This window comes from Zonotrichia leucophrys, chromosome 5 (genome assembly GCF_028769735.1).
Source record: "Zonotrichia leucophrys gambelii isolate GWCS_2022_RI chromosome 5, RI_Zleu_2.0, whole genome shotgun sequence".
Taxonomy (NCBI): Eukaryota; Metazoa; Chordata; class Aves; order Passeriformes; family Passerellidae; genus Zonotrichia; species Zonotrichia leucophrys.
In genome coordinates, this window is record NC_088175.1 from 15,134,992 (window position 1) to 15,155,600 (window position 20,609).

The 20,609-nt window shown below is 39.2% G+C and overlaps 2 protein-coding genes across 6 annotated transcripts in view; both read left to right on the forward strand.

Moving 5' to 3' along the window:
• SEL1L (SEL1L adaptor subunit of SYVN1 ubiquitin ligase) overlaps nucleotides 1-10,327 on the forward strand; it is a 32,949-nt gene extending 22,622 nt beyond the window's left edge. Inside the window, exons 15-21 of the mRNA XM_064713940.1 lie at nucleotides 290-377; nucleotides 642-790; nucleotides 1,342-1,507; nucleotides 2,942-3,016; nucleotides 4,638-4,810; nucleotides 5,042-5,170; nucleotides 6,394-10,327. Coding sequence (XP_064570010.1) covers nucleotides 290-377; nucleotides 642-790; nucleotides 1,342-1,507; nucleotides 2,942-3,016; nucleotides 4,638-4,810; nucleotides 5,042-5,170; nucleotides 6,394-6,597 — 984 coding nt within the window. The 3' untranslated portion in view covers nucleotides 6,598-10,327. The remainder of the gene's footprint in view (nucleotides 1-289; nucleotides 378-641; nucleotides 791-1,341; nucleotides 1,508-2,941; nucleotides 3,017-4,637; nucleotides 4,811-5,041; nucleotides 5,171-6,393) is intronic.
• A 104-nt stretch (nucleotides 10,328-10,431) lies between these two features.
• STON2 (stonin 2) overlaps nucleotides 10,432-20,609 on the forward strand; it is a 74,851-nt gene continuing 64,673 nt past the window's right edge. For 2 of the 5 annotated variants that reach the window (XM_064713929.1, XM_064713939.1), the window contains exon 1: nucleotides 17,970-17,985. The gene's annotated coding sequence lies outside the window, so the exon portion shown is untranslated. Of the gene's footprint in view, nucleotides 10,878-17,936; nucleotides 17,986-20,609 lie in introns of those variants that run through there. The other 3 variants (XM_064713936.1, XM_064713932.1, XM_064713934.1) reach the window with 3 other exon arrangements.

The following is a 20,609-nucleotide window of genomic DNA, read 5'->3' on the forward strand; positions in this document are numbered from 1 at the left end:
TCCAGAACCAGAACAGAGCTTCCATTCTGTTAAGCATAACTGTTCATAGCAATGCTGTATGTGGATACCAGCTTTGAGGTAGCTGCAGAGTTACAACAGGCTAAATATCATTGTAGTCTATTTCATTTTTTGCTTCCAGATTTTGAACAGGGGAATATTTTCATTGGAAAATCTTGCTGTGATTTTTCTGTAAAACAGATCTGTCCTTTCACATATGCACATGCATATTATCTATCTTAAACTTTGGTGTATTGCAAGGCTCTAATGACTGGACCAAATCTTCCTGCAGAACTATGAGCTAGCCCTGAAGTATTTCCAGAAGGCTGCAGAACAGGGATGGGTTGATGGACAGCTTCAACTAGGTTCCATGTATTACAGTAAGTGGCATCAAAACCATTGGCAGGTCTAAGCACCTGCCCTTTCAGTCACTGCTCACTAGGTGGCATTACAAGTGTGTGCATACTCTGCATGTAGAATGGGCTTGCTACATTGAACTTGTATTTCATTCTGGTTTTTCCTGACTTTTTTATGAAGTTTTTCTAGAGTAATTTTGAAGAGTAATAGCTGTTTCATACAATTCTGTTTTGTACAATGCTGCTTTTCAAGAGGAACGAATAGCAATGATTTAATCTTTCTTTTAGATGGCATTGGAGTCAAGAAAGACTATAAACAAGCTTTGAAGTATTTTAACTTGGCCTCCCAGGGTGGCCACATTCTGGCTTTCTATAATCTGGCTCAGATGCATGCTACTGGCACTGGAGTGATGCGGTCCTGTCATACTGCTGTTGAGGTAAGGTCACCTGTTCATCAGCAGCAATAACACTGACTGGCAGGAGATTGGCTGTAACACATCAGCCTGTATAGGACGTTTCCATTTCAGTGACTGCAGAGTCAAGGCTGTCAAAGGGGAAAGTGATATATTAGCGAACTTGTTTGTGTTTTATGAGAAATATCTTTGGCTTTTATGTTAGGTCAGGTTTGTATTTCCTTTATTGACCAAGAAAATAAAAAAAATGTAACGCAAAGCAAGCAACAGTAGCTTCTAAGTACCAAATTCTTCTTTTACACTTGGATTTAAGTGTAACAAAACTAAGATACTAAATAATTCTGAGTAAGCATCTGAATCTTACAAGTTACTATCTTTACTTACTAAGAATCTTACAGGTTGCTAAGCATCTATCTGCTTAGCAACTTGTATCTTAAAGTTAGCTTGTCATGTTTTCATGTGAAATACAAATATTTTGAACAGGCATCAGAATGTTCAAGTGTTACTTCTTGCAAAACCTAAATTTTTGAAGCTCCTGACAGCCAGTATCCTCCCCCTTCCTTTTTCCTCTGCAGTTGTTTAAGAATGTCTGTGAACGGGGGCGTTGGTCTGAAAGACTGATGACTGCCTACAACAGCTATAAAGATGGTGATTCAAACTCCGCTGTGGTTCAGTATCTTCTTCTGGCAGAACAAGGCTATGAAGTTGCACAAAGCAATGCTGCTTTCATACTTGATCAGAGTAAGAATCTGAATATATACTAAAAAGGGTTTTTCTGGAGGTGGCATGTTAGAACTTTAATGACGCTCTTGTCCTCTTTCCTGCTCTTCACACTGGAAAGCAATCAGTTTTCATTTTCACTTCTAAAGATGACTTTGTAGACTAAAAGTTAAAATACATTTAATTTCTGAGTTGGGGATTTTCAAATGGCATAAGCAGAGAGTCTTTATAACATTGCACAGTGCTAAAAATTCTCAGGATTTCCAAAGCACAATTGTAAAATCAGGGATTGCATTAGGTTTACTTTTGACCTGTACTATGCCTAGAAGTCTCTGTCCTTTGTTCTTTCTCTTGTAATGCATTTTCTCAGCACTTTCTTCTTTGTGTGACTTTACTGATGCTACTCTTGAAGCAGGGGTGAGGAACTGGGCAGCTGATTCTCTTAGATTTGAAAAAAAACTCATCCCATGTGTGTTACTGGAACTATATGGCTTGAACTTGGATTTATTAGAGTTTCAAGTCATTGGTAGACAATGGAAGTACAATGGTAAATCTTTCTACAAACTGCAAAACCCAGTATTTTAAACTTTCTCTAAACCAAATCTAGGTCTCCTTGCCAGCTTTATATCTTAGTATTGAAAGCACCTATTGGTGGCTGCTGGGCTAATCTAACATCTTCATTTCCAGTTCATGTTTTTTAAAGGTGTCTGAGTGAATTGTCTTTAGATAAGATGGAAGTGCAAAGAAACAGCTTTTTTCCCTGAGTTAAAACTCTGAGTGTCTTTACTCAGAGATTGATTTAAAATGTCTAGATATGTTTTATACAAAATCTGTGTCAGCTGTGGGACAGTACAGCTGAAACCATAGTTACACTTGAAGTTCAAGTTATAAATTCTTTGAATTGTCTGATAGTTCATGAACCTTCAAATTGTGACATGGAACAACTTCTGAAGTAGCCAAAGCACTGCCATATAAGGGACTGCAGTCTGGCTGGTTAAAGGAGTTTAAGCTTTTGTTTTACCTGACTAGTCCTGGGTTTCAGGTGGCCAAAACTATAACAGGTTGTACTTCAACCTTGTATTTGTCAAAGTCCAAATTATGTGCTCTTAAAACTTGCATTTTCTGTCATTCCTCAAGTATGCATCAGAATCTCCTACAGCTCGGATGGGAAAGATGCTTAGTAAGCCATAGTTCAGGGTGAAATTCTATAGTTTGTTCCTAGCTCTCTTATGTGGGCAGATAAATGGAAAGGCTGTTTAAATGAAAGGGGTTTTTATAAGTTTCAGATGCATGGAATCTTGTTTGTTGTATAACACAGATTGCTTCAAGTTTTTGTTATATTTCAGCAGACTGAAGATAAGCAGCGGTCGTGTATGCATATACCACGGTCGTGTATTTTGTGGTCATGTATGCATATGCCATGGTTCTATTTAACTGGATTATTTTCTTCTTTAGAAGAAGCTAGCATAGTAGGAGAAAATGAAACCTATCCTCGAGCTTTGCTTCACTGGAATAGAGCAGCTTCTCAAGGTATGTCTGTACCTCGCAATTCCAGTCTCTTTATGTTGAGGAATGCATTCAGTGTAGGTTTGCAGCTGCAGTGTGAGCTGCAGGTTGAGCTTTGGGTGGGTGGAGCCCAAGGCAAGGAGCCATGCACTGCCAACCTTTTCCATAGCAAGGGGCCCAGGGACCTGTGGCCCAGGCAGGTGACAAGACACAGCAGGAGCCAAGGACCCCAGATTTAAGTATGAACAGACTGTGAGGGTATAAAAGCCCAGAGATTCTTTTGTTTGGAGTTCCTCCTTGGAAATACAAGCTCAAGCTGGTTTTTGTGTTACCATTATGGTAACACAAGCTGGTTTTTGTGTGCCATTATTTAATTGTTTAAAAGATTCAGGCACCTGAGACTCTGCTCTTGGAACCCCAGGGTCAAACCAGTAAGGAAAGCTTGTCTGACTGTGAGAGTGGCACAGATAGGGAGTCAAGCACCCATCAGCCCTTGCAGCCAAGGCCAAGCACTGCGGAGGGGGAAGGAGCTTCAGTCCCTGCAGTGTCAGTCTGTAGTGGTGGGAGTGTGATGGCCACAGTGCCTCCCAAATGGTCAGACAGGAAGGTTTCCTTAACGTTTAGTAGAGCCAATAATGTCTGGTTTCATCTGTTTTGCTATGAAATATGTAAAGAGGGAAAGTTTACTTCCTCCTGTTAAGAGAAGTTGTATCCCAGATAGGATAGTTGGTGTTCTTCGGTGTATTTTTAGCTATAGTGTCATTACAATATTCTTGCAGGTCTGAGCCTTTCTGTGATTATAAAGACTAAAAGGATTAAAATACAAATGTACTTGGTGTTTCTTGTGTTGTTCCATAAGGAATTATAGAGCAATGTTAAACAACATTAGCAATGTTTACACTGACTTTTCTAAAAGTGTATATGCTTGGAAAAATCAATCGAAAATCCTTCAGAGTAATTTGTTACTTTTCATCATTTATTAAGAAATGCAATTTCCTATTCAAAGTAAGCATTGATGAAGAATTCATCCTTGATGACCAAACAACACAAATTTAAACTCTGGTACTTGTTTACCTACCCTAAAATAACCAATGTGAACTTAATGATGAAATGTCTTGAGATATCTAACTTTTAAAGGGATGCATCTACACTAATGTCTGTCTACTAGTTTTTAACTTTAGAGCAAGACTACCATGAAAATTCAGACTTACGGGGCTTTTAGTTTAAAATTAAGAAATTGAGATGATGGCATGAATGATGAGACACTTTCAAATTTCCAGTGTTACTGCTTTAAAAAAAAAAGTTGATTTCCTTTAAAGGCCATATAGCAAATGAAAAATTTTTCCGTAGTAAGGGACTGATGATGAACATGTTGCAAATTTTCAGCTGATACCACTATATATCAATAAAAATATTGGTAAGATTACTAGGAAGAGGTCTTACCTGCAGATAAAAATTGTCTGGTTTTTGGTTAGCTTAACCACATTGTTAACATAAAAGCTCTTTATGTGAGGGAGTGGTGAAAGATAAACAGTTTGTACACACTTCCAGAAGTAATACTTATGCTCCTTCTGCATCTTCATGGGAGGCCAAAAGGTTCGTTGCCTAGTTATTTTATCCTTTTTTGTTGTTGTTTGATTTATAGGATATACTGTTGCAAGAATTAAACTTGGAGATTACCATTTTTATGGGTTTGGTACTGATGTTGACTACGAAACTGCATTTATTCACTATCGACTAGCATCAGAACAGCAGCACAGTGCTCAAGCAATGTTTAATCTGGGCTACATGCATGAGAAGGGGCTGGGCATCAAGCAGGTGAGTGAGCTGTACACTGAGTCTTTGTTAGAGTACATTTGCTGATATTCAGTTGAGTCCACAACTAGTGGAATGAGCATGTCTCCCAAAACATTCACCAATAGGCAATGGACAGGTATATTGACTTAACTATGTGAAGTAATGATGCATAGACATCAAAGGTAAAAAAAACAAACTATGGTTAATTATTCAAGTTCTTCAAAACTGTGCTTTGAATTTTCTTAACTTTAGGATATTCATCTCGCAAAACGATTTTATGACATGGCAGCTGAAGCAAGCCCAGATGCTCAGGTTCCAGTCTTCCTAGCACTTTGCAAGCTTGGAGTGATTTATTCCTTGCAGTACATACGAGAAATCAATGTAAGTAATGCAGAGTTAAAAGAGAAGAGCAAATGTGTTTTCCATTTTTAAAAGTAGCTTAATTTGTAATTTTACTTAAGTAGAAGTATTGCTTGAACCTTCTGCAAACTTAGGATAGATTTGTTTTCTACTGTTGCATATTAAGAAAGTCACTGAAGCTTTCATTCCTATTTCCTATTTGTGCAACTCTGTGAATCTGAAATGTGCACAGGCAGTGCTCTTCTGCGCTGTTCTTCCCTTGAAGAGAATTTCTCAGAACTGTTTAACTGTTCTTATCCGTGGCCATCTGCTATCAAAATGAAGCAGATTTAACTGACATAATTGCTTAGGGGAAAAAAAAATTATCCCTGATTCTCATGCTATTTTATATTCAGCTGTAACAACCCCATTGTACTTGTGTTTGATCTCTGTGGGGAAAAATGTATTTGTATTAGATAGTTTAGGTATTTTGTATTGTTTTTCCTGAGTGGTGGACCTGAAAAAAAACCTGTCTGGAATTAAAGTGAAGTCTTTCCAATATTTCTCAGTGCTGTGACATCTAACTGCTTTTTTGGATTTTAATAAATGAAAGTGGTATGGAAGTTATTACTACTTAGAGCAAGTGCAGTTTCAGACAATTCAGCAGAGTTTGACAAATTATAGTAGTATTGAGGCTGAGGACAGTCAAAATACTTAAGTCAATCAGGCAAATACCCACGTAGCACTCACAGAAGCTGGTATGCAGAGCGCAGATTTTCCTAGTTAAAAGTCTGCTGCTGCAGTTTTAAATTGGCAGTGACTGTGTAGTATCATCTGATGCAGTGGTGAAGCATTGAAGTGTGTGTTAGCTAATCCTTATGCAAATGGGATCTTACAAAAAGGCTCTTCAATCAAAATTCCCTGTCCATTACCTGCACAAATCTCAGCATTGTACCCTACAAGTGTCCTGAGGCTCAATGCTCTGTCATTCATGGGAAAGCCACAAAACTCCATAGTGAAACTTTCATCTCTAAAATAGAAAGTAGAGTACCTCATTCTATATAGGATGGCTCTTAGTCTCAATGGTGTTTTAGTTCCTGGAAAATAAGAATGTTGCTGATGTGATACTATTTTTTCAGAGAGGAAAAGAGACACTAAGTTTTAAAACTGATACTTGTACATGAAAAGTGTTACAAGTCAAATTTAAAATCAAAGTAATTTCCCATTTGTGTTCTTTCACATGATGTGGACTTTTTCTTTCTTAGATAAGAGAGGTATTCTCACACATTGATATGGACCAGCTGCTGGGGCCTGAGTGGGACCTCTACCTGATGACCATCATCGCCTTGCTCCTGGGAACAATTATAGCTTACAGACAAAGGCAGCACCAGGCAATTCCCAGAGCAGCAGGACTGCGGCCGGCTGTGCCTCAACAGGAACCGCCCCCAGAGCACCAACCACCACAATAGCAACAAGAGCCTCAGTCAAAGAACTGGATTTTTCCAAAAGGAACAATTTTCATTGTGAACTAGGACTTTGGATCAACAGTCCCTCCCCCAAAAGAGGCACAAAGAAGTTTAAAAAAATGTTTGAAAGCTGCTTAGAATGATGCCTTTTTTCAGGGATAAGAAAATTATTTTGAAACTGATTTGAATGTTATTTCAGTGCCAATGGAATAACACTATGGCTTTTTTCATGGAAACACAAGAGTGCTACTACAAAAATGTTGCCTGCTGTATCTAGTTCCTCTTTATTCAGAGTTCTTTTCATCTCCCAGAGAGACAGAAGGCTAGCAGTGGAAGGTTTTTGCCTGCTTGATAGCAGTTGCCCTTTATAAAAGTAATAATTATAAATTTATGGCAAATTTAAGTCCAAGAAGCTGACCTATATTCAAATTCTGAAAAGACTAGGGCTGTTGGGAACTTAAATTCTGATCTACATCCCAAGTATTTCTATAGTCCTTATTTCATTTTTTTAGTATTTCTTAACACTTTGGTCCTTTAGGCTGTCTAGGATGGTTCAACATACATTATGGATAAACCCTGTAAAACTAAGCCAGCAAACATGCTACTCTCCATTTGTGCTTTTTTGGTTTGGGTGTTTTTCTCCATTCCCCTTAGACAGTTTTCAGCAGTCAGTATGTAGCCCATAGGGTGGAGTGGGACAGATGGGGTCTGTAAAGTTTGTCAGTTGAAAACTGTCCACACAGCACCCAGATCTCACATACTCCTAAAGCTTTTCAGGAGCCTGTGTACTTTGCAGTCCTTCATGACATGAAAACATATTGGTAGAGTTCCTAAATTTAAATTTGTCCTAACTAAGAGGCTGAGTCTAGATAGCAGAAAGCACCAGTATTACTGCACACACTGAAGAAAGGAGAGAGCCAGAAATCTCAGTGAGTTAGCTGACTTGCATTTGGACTTGGAAGTTCTGTGCTTGATGTTCAACAAACCTGTTAGTGATTTGCACTGCAAGAAGGAAATGTGTGTACCTCATGCATGCATCTGCTTAATGCATCTACAAAAAAGAGCCACAAAAATGCATGCTCTCTACAGAAGGGCATGGGCGTATGCCAGTGATGCTACTCCAAAGCCACAGGGGTGCTCTGGCTGTTGCCAGCCTCTCTTGTACCTGTCATAGAGGAAAGTCACAAGTAATGTCTCTGGCTGTGCCATCTCGAGGACCCTTTGTAACAAGAAAATCCAAAGAGAAAGAAGACTAGTGGCTTTTTGATGCCACCAGGTCAGTGTAAAGGCCTTTTAATGGGTGTAAAGACTGTGACCTGTGGACTGATGATTTAAGACTGCAAGAGGAATCTTCACTTTGACGATTTTCATTGAACTATAATTTCTGGGGCTGGGGATGGGAAGCAGTGGCAGAATAGTCTAGGAGCATGAAATGCATAAGTGTTTGTTCTTATTTTCCAATGGTAGTGAAATATTGGTTTCTGTACTAGCATTAAACCCTCTGAATATACTCTCATAAAGCTGAATGAATACAAATGAGGAGGCTTTAGCTGCTTTCTGACAGAAGCTGTTGTGTTTAAGGGGTTAAGGGCTTATTTTCATGCAAATGTTTTTCCAGTGTATTGGCAACAACATATCAATACACTTTATTTAGAATTGAGAGTTTGGTATGGTTTCATACTTGGTACATGTGCAAGGAGATCATTGCACAATAGGCCTCTAGCTTGGGATGGAAGATAAACAATCCATTCATTTGTAAATGGAAATGTCACAAATGGCTAGTATTAAAGGTACTAGTATTATAGTAGAACTTCTCAGTACTTCACAATGCTTATGCTGGTCATATGAAGACAAATCTTTTTGATTTCAGTGTGGAGGGTTGCAGCATGTGGTAGAGGAATGCCTTGTTCAGTCTCAATCATCATAGCAGATGAAACAGTATTGAACTTACATGTAGTGTCTTATATGTACAGCATTCCCCAGCTGCATTTCTAAGATATCTGTGACTTCTGAACACTCCCTCTGACATTTTGCCACTCTCACTTAACTCGTTTCAGCTTGGCATGATTAAATTAAAGATTATATGGAAAACATTTTTCAGTTAAATACCATTCATCCATTGGTATTGGTCTCTTAGGCAATTTAACAATTTTGTTACTGCTTTATTAAAATGTTTTGGTTGTTGATCTATTAGAACTAAATTCTAAAAGCTCTCTTTTACTTGCATGAGAATCTCTCATCACTGCTGCTATGTGACAGTCTTGTAGATGACTTTCAGTGAATCTGATGCATTTTTACATCCAAGAAATCAGCAGAAGAAAACAATTGAAGATCAGCAAGTTACTTCATTTAAAAATGCTTTTTTGAAGGAGCAATAAGGAAGTCTTTCTCCTGCTTTTTTCCCTTCCACCAAATTACTACCACTGACTTTTCAGATGACATTCATTTGAATGTGGTGGTAGAAGAAAAAGGTACTTACCATAAATAATGGCAAGTTAACTCAGGGATTAAAGATATGAATAAGTTTTCTAAATCAGTTATCTACACCATGACTTTAGTTTTTGTGACAATCCCTTACTTCTCTGTTCTAAAACTTGCATTTTGAGGAAAGTATATTTAACGCTTACTAGCAATATGTTCCTTGTTGTGTACTCAGTTAATCAAGCTTTTTTTTCTTAAAGAAGCTGAGTTGCTCAGTTTACTGCAGTGAAGTACTTTTCCCTTTTGGTAGCACACAGGTTATCTTAGATGCAGGAGTATTTTAGAAGGCAAACTTGTTTTAAGAGAAACCTTTCTGGGTGTGTTCAGCATGGTTTGAATGAAAAGTTGTATTCTTTGTGTGTAGTAACATAGGCCAGAGCCTGCCTATTTGACCTTCTTAGACACATGCTCTTCTTTCCTTGCACAGAAAATGGAACTACAGAGCAGTAAGTGTTATTGGTGGGATTTTTATATGTAGGAAAACTGTGGGAAAATATGAAGAAATGCATTATTCTGCATCTCAAATTATTAATCAAAGACATTAGCTGTTCTTGCTAGTTAAAAGAAACACTGAACTGTTGACAAAACAGGATTTTAGTTCATCACTGGTGAAACTTGTCCCAGAGCTATCTGTTGAAATAATTTTCTTGCTTTATATTGTCCATAATGGGACAATGTAATAGAAGGTAAGGCCTTTGATACAAACGTCCTCATGAGACTCTTGCAAGATAGTTTTACTCACTTTTTAGTTATCTTCCATAAGTCAGCTACTCTTACTAAAAAAAAAAAAGTTGTAATTTGGGGGAAAAACATTAGGATACAGCTTGTGAAAGGACTTTTTAAGACTATGCATTATCTAATTTCCACCTATTATATGCTAGTTTTGGCCTATAAAAGGGGATTAGACTCACCTTTGCAAGTTGCTTTCCTTTTAGATAGGCAACAGCGAACTGAAATTCTATTTTTTTGTTTCAGAGAATATTAAACTGAAAAGATTTAGTTTGATTTGAACTACTGCAAATGCATATGGCAAATAGGGACTATTGGGGGGAACCCTTTGTTTTTATCAGCTACAGTTCTTTAAAAGGGTCTTGTAGGAGTTTTGTAAATTTATTTTGTATTTAAAATCAGTATAAAGGCTGGTCAAATGTAATATAATTGTGTAAACAAATTCTGTTAATAGAAAGATGTACAGATTCATTTTGTACTGTATCTTTAATCTTGTGAAATAAAGATACCACCTGTGTGGTCACCCTCAGTGTTCACAGTGGTTATGATGACAGAAGATGTGAATTGCAAGTCATATGCACTGGCATGTGCCACTGTTCAATGCATCCCTTCCTATAAGGATTCTCATACTTTCACTTGCATTCCTTAGGAAGGGCCCAGAGAGAGGGGGAATGTCTCCAGCTGTGCTATAAACTTGTCCTCTATGTGTGTGTATGTGTGAGACAGTGTATGCAGTATTTGTACCTTGGCTGGTAGACACAGCCATGTGAACTGCTGTGTGATTCAAGAGTAGTGACCAGTAACTTCAGAATTACTGCTGCATTTTCAACACTGATACAGGGATAATTCAGTCAGTTGGAATGGATACTGGGGGAGGGACTACTCCAAGCTGACAGATTTGTTTGTTTTGCAGGTTGGTTTTGACCCAATCGTCCCTTCAGGCTCCACCTGTTGAGACCAAGTCCTCCCTTGTTAAATTCATTAAGCTGATGGGCTTTCCAGTGTGCTTGTTCATTGGGGAGAAGGAAAATAAGGACTGGGGTAGCAGTAATACCTAGGAAAGGTGTCAATAGGTAAGTGATCCTGAGCATCAGCCCAAATCACATAGTTTTCTGAAGTATTTGGAGGCTTTCCATGTTTTCTGCTCCTGACAATAGCACTTGTTGCAGGTATTAAAACCAGCTTGAGTTCGACTAACAAAGCTCAAGCTTAGTGAGGTCATCCCTCACCTTCCAAAAAAGTCCACTGTTTGAGATGTGAGTGCTGACATACTCGGCTGAGGTGGGGTCAAGTAGATACTTTATTTTATTTGTAGCCTGTAGTCAATGTGGAGCTGTGTTCTGTAGAGGGACCTGAGTACCAGGTAAATCTATGGTGTGGTGTGGGGGAGTGTTAGGGATTTCTGTAGCTTGGTTGTCTTTAAAAGCTCCAGAATAATGTTCATTGAAAACTAGTATATGTGGTTTGGGTTTGGTTTTTATATTGCTATATTTTCTATGTTTTAGTCTTGAGACTAAAACAAATTAAAATATTATTAGAGAGTATCATTTCTAAACCTACAAGACCTGTTTGATTAGAATGTGTTATTTGATATCATGACAAAATGTTCTTCCTCGTCTCTAAACTATCATGATGTTATTGGAATAATGACTTTGATTCCCTTTTTTTTATAAAGAATAATTGAGGAAAAAAGTCACTCTAGCCTCCTTACTGTCAAAAATCTTCAGACAACTGTAATCAATTTCTTCTAAAGCCAAGAATGAGGGAGGGCAGTGTACCATATATCCACATAATGAAAACTGTAACATATAGTGTTAAATTTTATTATCAGAAAGAAAAGTAAGTGGAGATGGAGTACCATTGTAGTTGCACTTCACATAGTAAGAGAGATGGATGTCATTTACCTTCCACAGAGATGGGGTTGCTCACATTTTTATTTCTTTGGCATCCAACTTTTTGAGCTTTCCATATAATGTGTTACAGTTCCAGATTTTTGAATATAACTTTGAAGAATATCAGATTTTTGTGTTGCAAAACTGAATTGTGTTACAATACTGAAATTATAGCTCTTCAATTCTTCTGTCAATCATTTTCTGTATTTCCTTATTTTTATATGCTTGTTTTTCTTTATTCTTCCTCCTAAACATAGGCTGTAATTTATAAAATTAGTTGTTCCAGTTCCCATCTGTTATGTGGCTCCATTTCTGTACAGGATTCATACCAATGTTTTTATTGCTTCTAATTAACTACTTTTGCTGGGGGGAGCAAATGTTGTACCTGGGGTGTGTGTTTGTAGCCACAAGGGGGTGTTAGACAATAACAGCAACTTGGACTTGTTAAATACCTGAGGTCTCAAAGATTGAGAATGGAACAACTTCCACACTTTGAGTCACTGTCATGTCTTGGGAGAATGTGTGTGTGTGTGTATACACACACATACACAGAGATGTAAGAAGTCCTTGGTTGCAGGAGCTTTGGAAACTTAACAAAATTAAATAAGTCATTACTCTTATTTCTCTCATTTGTGGAGCAAAAGTTCAAAATTAAAAATCATTGTAGCTTCTGGTAAGACCTGGTAAATAATTACCTTCCCATGAAGGTAATTCCATACCTTCCCAACTTTTTTAGTATGTAAATCATTCTAAAACGTGACAAACTGTCTTCCAACATTGTTTGGAATATTGTATGCACAGCTTCCAGGAGAGTGGTCTCTCTTGCAGTTAAATCCTTTTCTTAGAGTACAAAATCTTTCCCACTAAAACAAGTGCAAATGTTTAGCAACAGGTGATGAAGAAATTTTTTTAAATAATTTTTCACTGAGATTGTCCAGTGCAATATTTGAGCTATCCAAATAGCTTGAAGACTAATTAAAAATGTTACCTTGTTTGTTTCTGACCAATCTTACTTTAATGTTTGTTAGGCTCCAGGCTTTGCTATATTTGCAATATGTGAAATATTATATTGTATTTGCTATATAACGAGCTTCTATTAATTAATGGCATTTTAGGTTTTGCTTTTTATATGGCTGTATTTTCTATATTTTAGTCTTATTTAGTCTTCTAAATAATTTATTGTTATTGTTATCACTACTACTATTTGGAAAATTTCCCAGATCTAGTCAACAGCAATTTTAAAGGAAACGTCAGTTTGCATTGCTGATATTAAAAAGGGAGATGTGAAAAAGTCAAACACACTTCATAGACTTGAAAGTCATTCTGTTAGCCAATGTTAAAATGACTGAAGAAATATGTGGAATGTTCCAGTTTAAGGGTTCTAAATTTGCATTATAAAAAGGTACTGCTTGAACAATCGTTCAGCTTTGAATTCAAAGGGTGAAACCCTGACAATCTACACGTTGATGAGTTTTCCAAAGTGATTTTGTTATCTTCATTACTGGGGCAGTGAGATCAGGCGGACTTGAGTTAATTCTCTTCAGGTTGCATTTAGTTTCATCTCTAGTTTTCATCCCTAACTAAAGATTTCATATTTTTTACAAATAATTCTGTGTTTGACTTGGTTGTTGAAATCTGGGAAGCATTGCACAGAAGGGAGGTGACTCTAGTAAGAGAATTCAGACCCAGTGAGATAAATGTGATCTCACTGCATGCAGCTGTGTTGGCTTTTCCTGCCTCTTTGCTAAACTAAAAACTTACTGATTTTCCTACTAGGAGTCTGATTTTTTGGAAGGCAAAGGGTGCAAGTAGGTAGGAACTTCTCAAAACAGGGCAAGAAAGGATTTCTTCATTGATGTAATCTCTCAGCTAACAAACTGAACATTGTGTATTAACTGTTTGCTTACTCTGTCTTGCATATTCATTGAATAGCTCCATAGAGACACAAAAAATACTTCGGGTTTTTTGCACATGTAATTGCAAAAAATTAGCCTAATTGTTATGTTTGGGTTTACAAGTGCCAAAAAGTTCACTCTTCACTCCATTTGTCATTCTTAGTTCAGTTCCAAAAGGTAGGTTGATACAAAATATTTCTAAATGTTTCTGGTGATACTAGTTCAGCATCATAATCACAGCTCTCATGTTTAGAATAAACAGTTTGCAAATAATCCTTTGGCTGAAAACTGAAAAACTCTATGGTAAATACTACTAAAACTAATAGAAAAGTAAACTAAAAATAAAACCCCTTTAAGATTTCAGATCCAGTGTCTTATTAATTCCGTTTGGCACTGTGAAAGTTGCTAGAACAAACAATATTCTCTGTCATTTTAAAATACTATTCCTTATTTAAACACAGCAAATAAAATATTAATTTCCACTGTCTCCTTGGGATTTCTAAATGCTAAATCATAAAGACTTTCTTGCAGCTCCAGAAAAGAAAGATTTCAAATGACATAAAATGAGTATGTTTGAGCCTTTAGCTCTCTCTATGCTTAATATAAGTATTTGATGCTTCCAAATTTCTCGACTAGCCATTACATTCCTGGCACTGCTATTCTACAAACTCTTCAGTTGCTCAGATTGCAGGCAGAATGAGCTCTGCAGATACTGGTAATTTGGTTTGCTGTTCGATGGCAAAACAAGGGTGTCTGGTCATTGAGAAATGCCCTTCTATGGGGAAAATATTGTCTGTGAAGGGGAGGTGAGGGTGATGGCTTGCCGTGCTGGAAATAGTGCATTTGTCCCAAAAGTAATTGTTTTAAACTAATCTTGCCATTACTGAGGTGTGCAGTTAAACAAATCTCTCCTGAAGGATGTGATCTTCCAGGCTGGGCTGTGGCAGCAGGAGCAAAGACCCTGCAGGTGTGTGCACATGGTCTGAGGTAAGGGAGCTGAGCAAACTATCTTTTGGCACCACACATTTATTTCTTTCGCTGCTCTGAGTGTCAATATCAGCTCACTGGCTGAGAAGTAGCACTCCTGTGAGACTACTTTGTGATACAGTATAAGGGAATATGAAGTACAGACTTGATTGTGGAAGCAGGTCCAGATAGGTAAAGAACATCTCAAAATGCTTCTGTGCACTTCTGAATGGAGCCTCTGTTGGCACACCACTAAGGGTTAAGTCACACTGCCTTATTCAGTATGATAAAATATATTGAATTCTGTTAACTGACAAATTTAATTAAATTTGCAGTAAAGCTTTCATGAGAATCATGGTTTTGTATTGGAATAAAATAGCTTCATTTTCCAGGGTATAATGAATTATTAATATCTTTATAATGAAATATTAACATTAAAACCCCTAGTTATCTGTCAAGTTGAAAGAACAAAAAGTCAGGTGATACGTATATTCAAAATAAATTAGAACTGGGATCACTCTAGCCTTTAGTTACTCAGTACATGTGTTTATAGTTATGATTTCACATGCTCTAACCCTGTAGAATTATAGAATTATATCATAAATACATATTCAACATCAGTCAGAATATCAGGAATAGAATGCTGTATTTTTATGGTTAATATTGTCATATTGTAGAAAATGGAAGAATATAATCTTTGTTCTTCAAACCCAAACTATTTGAAGTAGGCAAATCACAATCTCCGGAGTAGGTTTAATTTCTTCTTTTTTTTTTTTTTATTTCCCCTATGTGTTTGGTGGGGATAAACACTCAAGTATATTGTAACTTCTCTTTGAATTGTAGGAAAAGCAATGTTCAACCAGAAATTGAATATACTTATTTTAATAGGATAACTTTGGCTCTGATGTAATAGAATATTTCAGTGGAAAAAAGGACCTGTAGTGACCATTAAGTTCAACTGACCATTGCAGGGCTGACCAAAAGTGTTTTCTGTGGTTTTGATTCTGAGAAGACTCAAGAAAATCTAAGAACTCATCAGGTATGTTACCTGCTACTCTTTCCATTTCAGATCTTACTAGTAAAAGAACTTCAGAAATATAAAGCAAAAATTTCTTTCAAGTCCAAACAGAAGAATAGTGCTAAACAGAATTGTGTGATGTTGTGGTAATGATGTTCCTAATTTGGCTGGAATAAATAGTGTAAGAGAATCAAATGTTGTAACACACGTTTTTGCTCTCCCCCCACCTCTGTCCCATTCCTCCTTTTGAAAAGGATGCTTAACACAGGAACTTCAATTTACCTAATATCAGAAAAAGTAATTGATGCTAGAGCGAATTTAAGCCTGGTAATCTGCATAAAAGAAGACAAAGTGCTAAAAAAAATATTATATGCAAGCCTTTTTCCTTTAATGACTTCTTAAATGAGGAAACATCCCTTTCCTTAGCTCTTAAACCATCTAAGGGCTATCAGTAAATATGCTCTGGAGTGAAAAGAAAGCAAAGATGGAAAATGTATTTCTGGTGATTACAGCCTGACTGCTGACATTTCATGCTTTGTGCTTTAACAATGAGAGATACAGCAACCGCTGCAGCTGTTGGACTGTTTGTGACAGTATTAGTAGCTGTCACAAGCCTTTGTGACTATAAGTTCAAATACTGTTGTGAAAAGTTACTCTGTAATAGCTTTTACTTTTATTCAGAAAACAAAGAGGAAAAGCAATGGGGTCAGAACTTGACCAAAACCAGGGAAGGATTGATGGCCTTCAAGTCTTTTTCTAGCCGGGATCTTTCATAGTACACTACACTAGAGGTCAATAATGTAATTCTGGATCCTGGATTTATTAAAGATGGGGAAGATAAAGGGCAACAACTGGAAAACTAATAGTAGTTCTTTTGGCTCATAAAACAATCCTGAGAAGAAACAAAGACACCAGTTGTACGTGAGTAGAACTATCCGTGTCCTTGTTGAATTTGCCCTGTACACATGTAAATGAGTCTGACAGCCAGCCTAAACCCATTTGGGCAGATTATTCAGCTAAACATCTTCCAGGTGACTGGCTTTGTCTGTGCAATCAACATCTACTGCAGGATGAGACAGAATGAGCAAGTCCCGTTGGGGAATGTGCGAGCCGTGTGCTCTTTTCCCCCAGCCGCCTCTAGCTGGCACTCGTGTCGGCACTTTGGGACACGCCGTGTCCCTCGCTTGTGCCTCGGGGGCTTTGGCCTTCGGGTCGAGTGTTCTCCGGAATGTGTCCCCGCACCGCTCTGCACCAGGACCCCTTTGAAAGCCCCTTCGAAACAATCAGCTGAACCAGACATGCCAAGCTGCTGAGTGGATCAGTTGTAATCCCGTGGTTGTCTTGCACTTTGCAGTTGAGATTTTCGCAGTGGTTTTCCACTTTTTAAAACTCTTTAGTTCACCCAGAGAAGAATAAAACTGCAATTTTCCTTTTTTTTTTTTCTTTTTACAGTCAGTCCCCATTCCTAATTAAGGCTGTTATTATCATGTTTATTGCAAATGGTCAATAACATTTCTCAGCTTGCAAGGTTCAATTTTCTAGGAAGCTCTCTGGTGACTTGCTACGCCCTCAGCTCTCCAGAGTCGTTCTGTGAACCTGCTAATGGCTGTAAAAGCACACATCTGCACTCACGTTTGGGCTAATGGTGCACATGTTCATTTTGCATAAGCTTCCTTTCAGCTGGAGTCTCGGAATGGTACTGGGGTTACAAGTTAATTTCTCCATCAAGACATTTTCATATGCAGATTGCTCTCTGAACTATTTAAAGGTAGAAATAAGATTAATATTACCATACAATTTATATGATTAGGTTTGTAATACTCTTACAGTTTAACAGCTTAAGCACAATTTGGTTAATAGGCATTGTATTAACTTTCTTATACTTGCATAATCCATAATCTGCGAAATTCATCAGGGTCCAACAAAAGAAGTGAGGTTAATTGGTGTTAAAAGCGTGCACGCGAATTCACCAGTTACAAATAAATAGCGTTGTATTTAAGCATGCCCGCTGAATAACCCCGAGCAGAAGGATATTTTGTTTGCACTATCGATTGTTATTTGCACATTGCTATTTATTTTTGCTCGTGGGCGAACAGAGACGGCGCAGTCCGTTGCCTTTGAATCGTACTTAGAAGCGGGCCCTAAGAAACTGGGAAGGGATCAACGCCGGGCGTGTGCGGGACGAGGCGGCCGCTCCGCCGCCACCTGTGCGCGGTGCAGGCGCTGCGGGGCGGGCGGGCAGCGGGGCCGGGGCCGGGGCTGGCTCCGTGCGGGGCGGGGCGGGCCCGGCCAATGCGGCGCCGCCGCCTCCGGGAAGCGCCCAATGGCGGCGGCGCGGGCGGGCCGGGCCGGGGGTCATCCCGCTGGGAGGGCGATCGCAGCGCCCGCGGAGCAGCGCGGCCGGTGGTAGGTGCGCGGGGCCGGGGAGCCGCGGGGAGCAGGAGGGGGCCCGTACTCTGCCTTCGGAGCCTCGGGGAAGGGGCGCCGCGGCTCGGGGCTGGCGGGCAGCGCTGGCGCGGTCGGAGCACTTCAGAAACTAGAGCCGAGGAGCCCTAAAGCGAAGGCAGGTGGCCCTGCCGGTGGAGCCGGGGCCGCCGCCTGCCCCTCGGTGCTTGCGGAGCGGGGCCGCCTGAGGTTCTTCTCCGCGCTCCGGCCCTTTCCCCGGCCGGGGTCGCGGCACCGCTCCCGGCCGCGACCCTGTGTACCGAGCGCGGACCCGTTCCCCTCGGGGCCGGGCTCCCTCAGGACCGCTCTCCGCGGACCGTGCCGGTGCCGGGCTCCTCAGGGCCGCTCTCCGCGGACCGTGCCGGTGCCGGGCAGCCGGCAGCCCTCGGTTTGCGCGGCTGTGCGCCTGCGAGCGGGTCGGTGCTCCTCGGCTGCGGAAGGGTTAACGCTCATTAGCAGCAGCGCGGGGAAGCTGGTCGTATCCACCTACCCCTCAGCTGCTCCATGTAATTACTCATGGTTTGGATTTTTTTCTTGCTTGTGTCCGCTGAATTGTGCTGCTTTTGAAACGCTTTTCTGCGGTTCAGATATTGCAAGGCAAACAGAAATCTCTCTCTCATCTTTCTGTTGTCGCGTTTGAATACGCTATGTTAAATTGTAGGTTTAAAATGCTCAAATTACACGTTTCCATGCAAAGTGGATTTTTGTGTTGATACACGATTAGACAGCCTTCTCTCTGCCCATTTGTTTAGTTCATGTGTTAAGTATTCTTTCTGTGCTGCATCTCCACTTTTCTCTATAGATTTTTGTTAATTGTTTTGTGGATTAACTTGTAATCAGCCTCAGCTTTTCCCATTTTTTCTTTCCTATGGCTTAATTTGTTTGAGACTTCAAGTTTCCAGAGACACAAAAGTTTTAAAAATGCTCGACTGCTTGACTAGATCGGGTGATGCTTTGCACCTCGTGTCTTCTCATACTGTAGTTGTGCCTTTTGCTGGGAATATCCTTAGGATAACATTGCAGTATTGGTTTGAGGGCACTTTTAGTATTGTCAAGGCAAAAATTTGGCAAACATTGACATTTCTTGTGAATCAGATATGAATCATTCTTGTCTCCTGTGAAATGTGTATTTTGCAAATTACTAGTCTGGGCAAGTAAACTTCAAACTACAGGTTGCTTGGAAAATTATTGTGTTCGCTAATTCTGGCATGTGACTCTGTTTTTGTTTTTGCTCTGCCAAGGGGATGGAAACATACCTTGCATTACACAGACAAGTGAGAGCTGGACTTTGCCTCAATATTGTACAGATAAACAGGTTTCTTTTAATAAAGTTTGTGTTATCACCAAAAAGCTTAAAGAGCAGCTTCCCACATCTCTATGAGATATATTATGCAAGACTATACAACACATTAGACTTTCCTAAATACTTCATTTCTTAATGGCTAAGTTGTCTCTTCTCCAAGAATTTTCAGATTTGATTGATTATAATTTAAAGCAGTGTTCACTATGAATTACTGTGTTATGTGATGCTTTTTTCAGGTAAATCTTTGACCTTTTCTGTATATTATTAATGGCTTTTCATTATATTCCTATGATGCTTTAAAGTACGAAGTGAGTAGCAGTAACTTCCTAGCAGATCTAACATACAGATTTCCTTATATGTAGGAATACAGCTGGCAACTCTGCTCTTTTATAGTTTTGGCTTTTAAATTATTTTTAAAATATCAGTGTCATCAGGAGCATAACCATTAAACTTTCCAGTAAGAAAAAAGGGTCAGATGTTTTTTTCTTTCACATGATGCAGTGTATCTCAGTTCTGACTAGTTGTACGCTCTTATAATTTGTGTCCTCCGTTATCATTAAGACCAGAACAGCATCCCTTGGTTTTTAACTGCAGAGCTTTCCTTGAGTTCCTTGCATCCCTCACTACACCAGTGGCGCAATTAATACTCTGTGTGGTTGATTTAGATTACAGTGCAAGGGATGCAAGGTAAAAAGGTAACAGCAACATCTCAGTAGTGGCCAACTCCCCATGTCGAGTCCTTGTTTGTGCCACCTATCTTGTGAAGAGCTAGCAGCTGGTACAGTTCCCTGGTTGGGAAATCCAGACTGTGTGTGGGTTGCAACCATATTGTGAGTGGGCTAAATGCACCATGTTTATAGAGTCCATAATTTTCAGCTATCTCAAGTCTGGCATCAGCAAGTGAAGATGAGAAATGGTATCTAAGTGTGTTACCAACCTCTCAAGATGTTTTGCCCTGCAAGGCTTCTGTTGCCCCTGAAGCAGTGACTTTTCCAGTCTGTGAGACAGTTTCCAAGGTGGCATCAGCTGTAAGGTCATGGCTTGTGGACTCTCCTGCTCTGACACTTGGCTCCTGGTAGCAGCCTTTCTTCTTGCAGCTTTCAAACAGGTACTGCACTGAGGCTTTGTGCACTAAGCTAACAGAATCAATTTTGTATTGTTGAAGCCCTGTTAAAGGCTCTTTGCAACACCATCAGCTTTCTCTGGAAGCTGGAAAACCAAACAGGTATGAGGAACTAAGCTATAGAACTATAAGGATTCAGGTGGTGGTGGAAGTCTTCTAACAT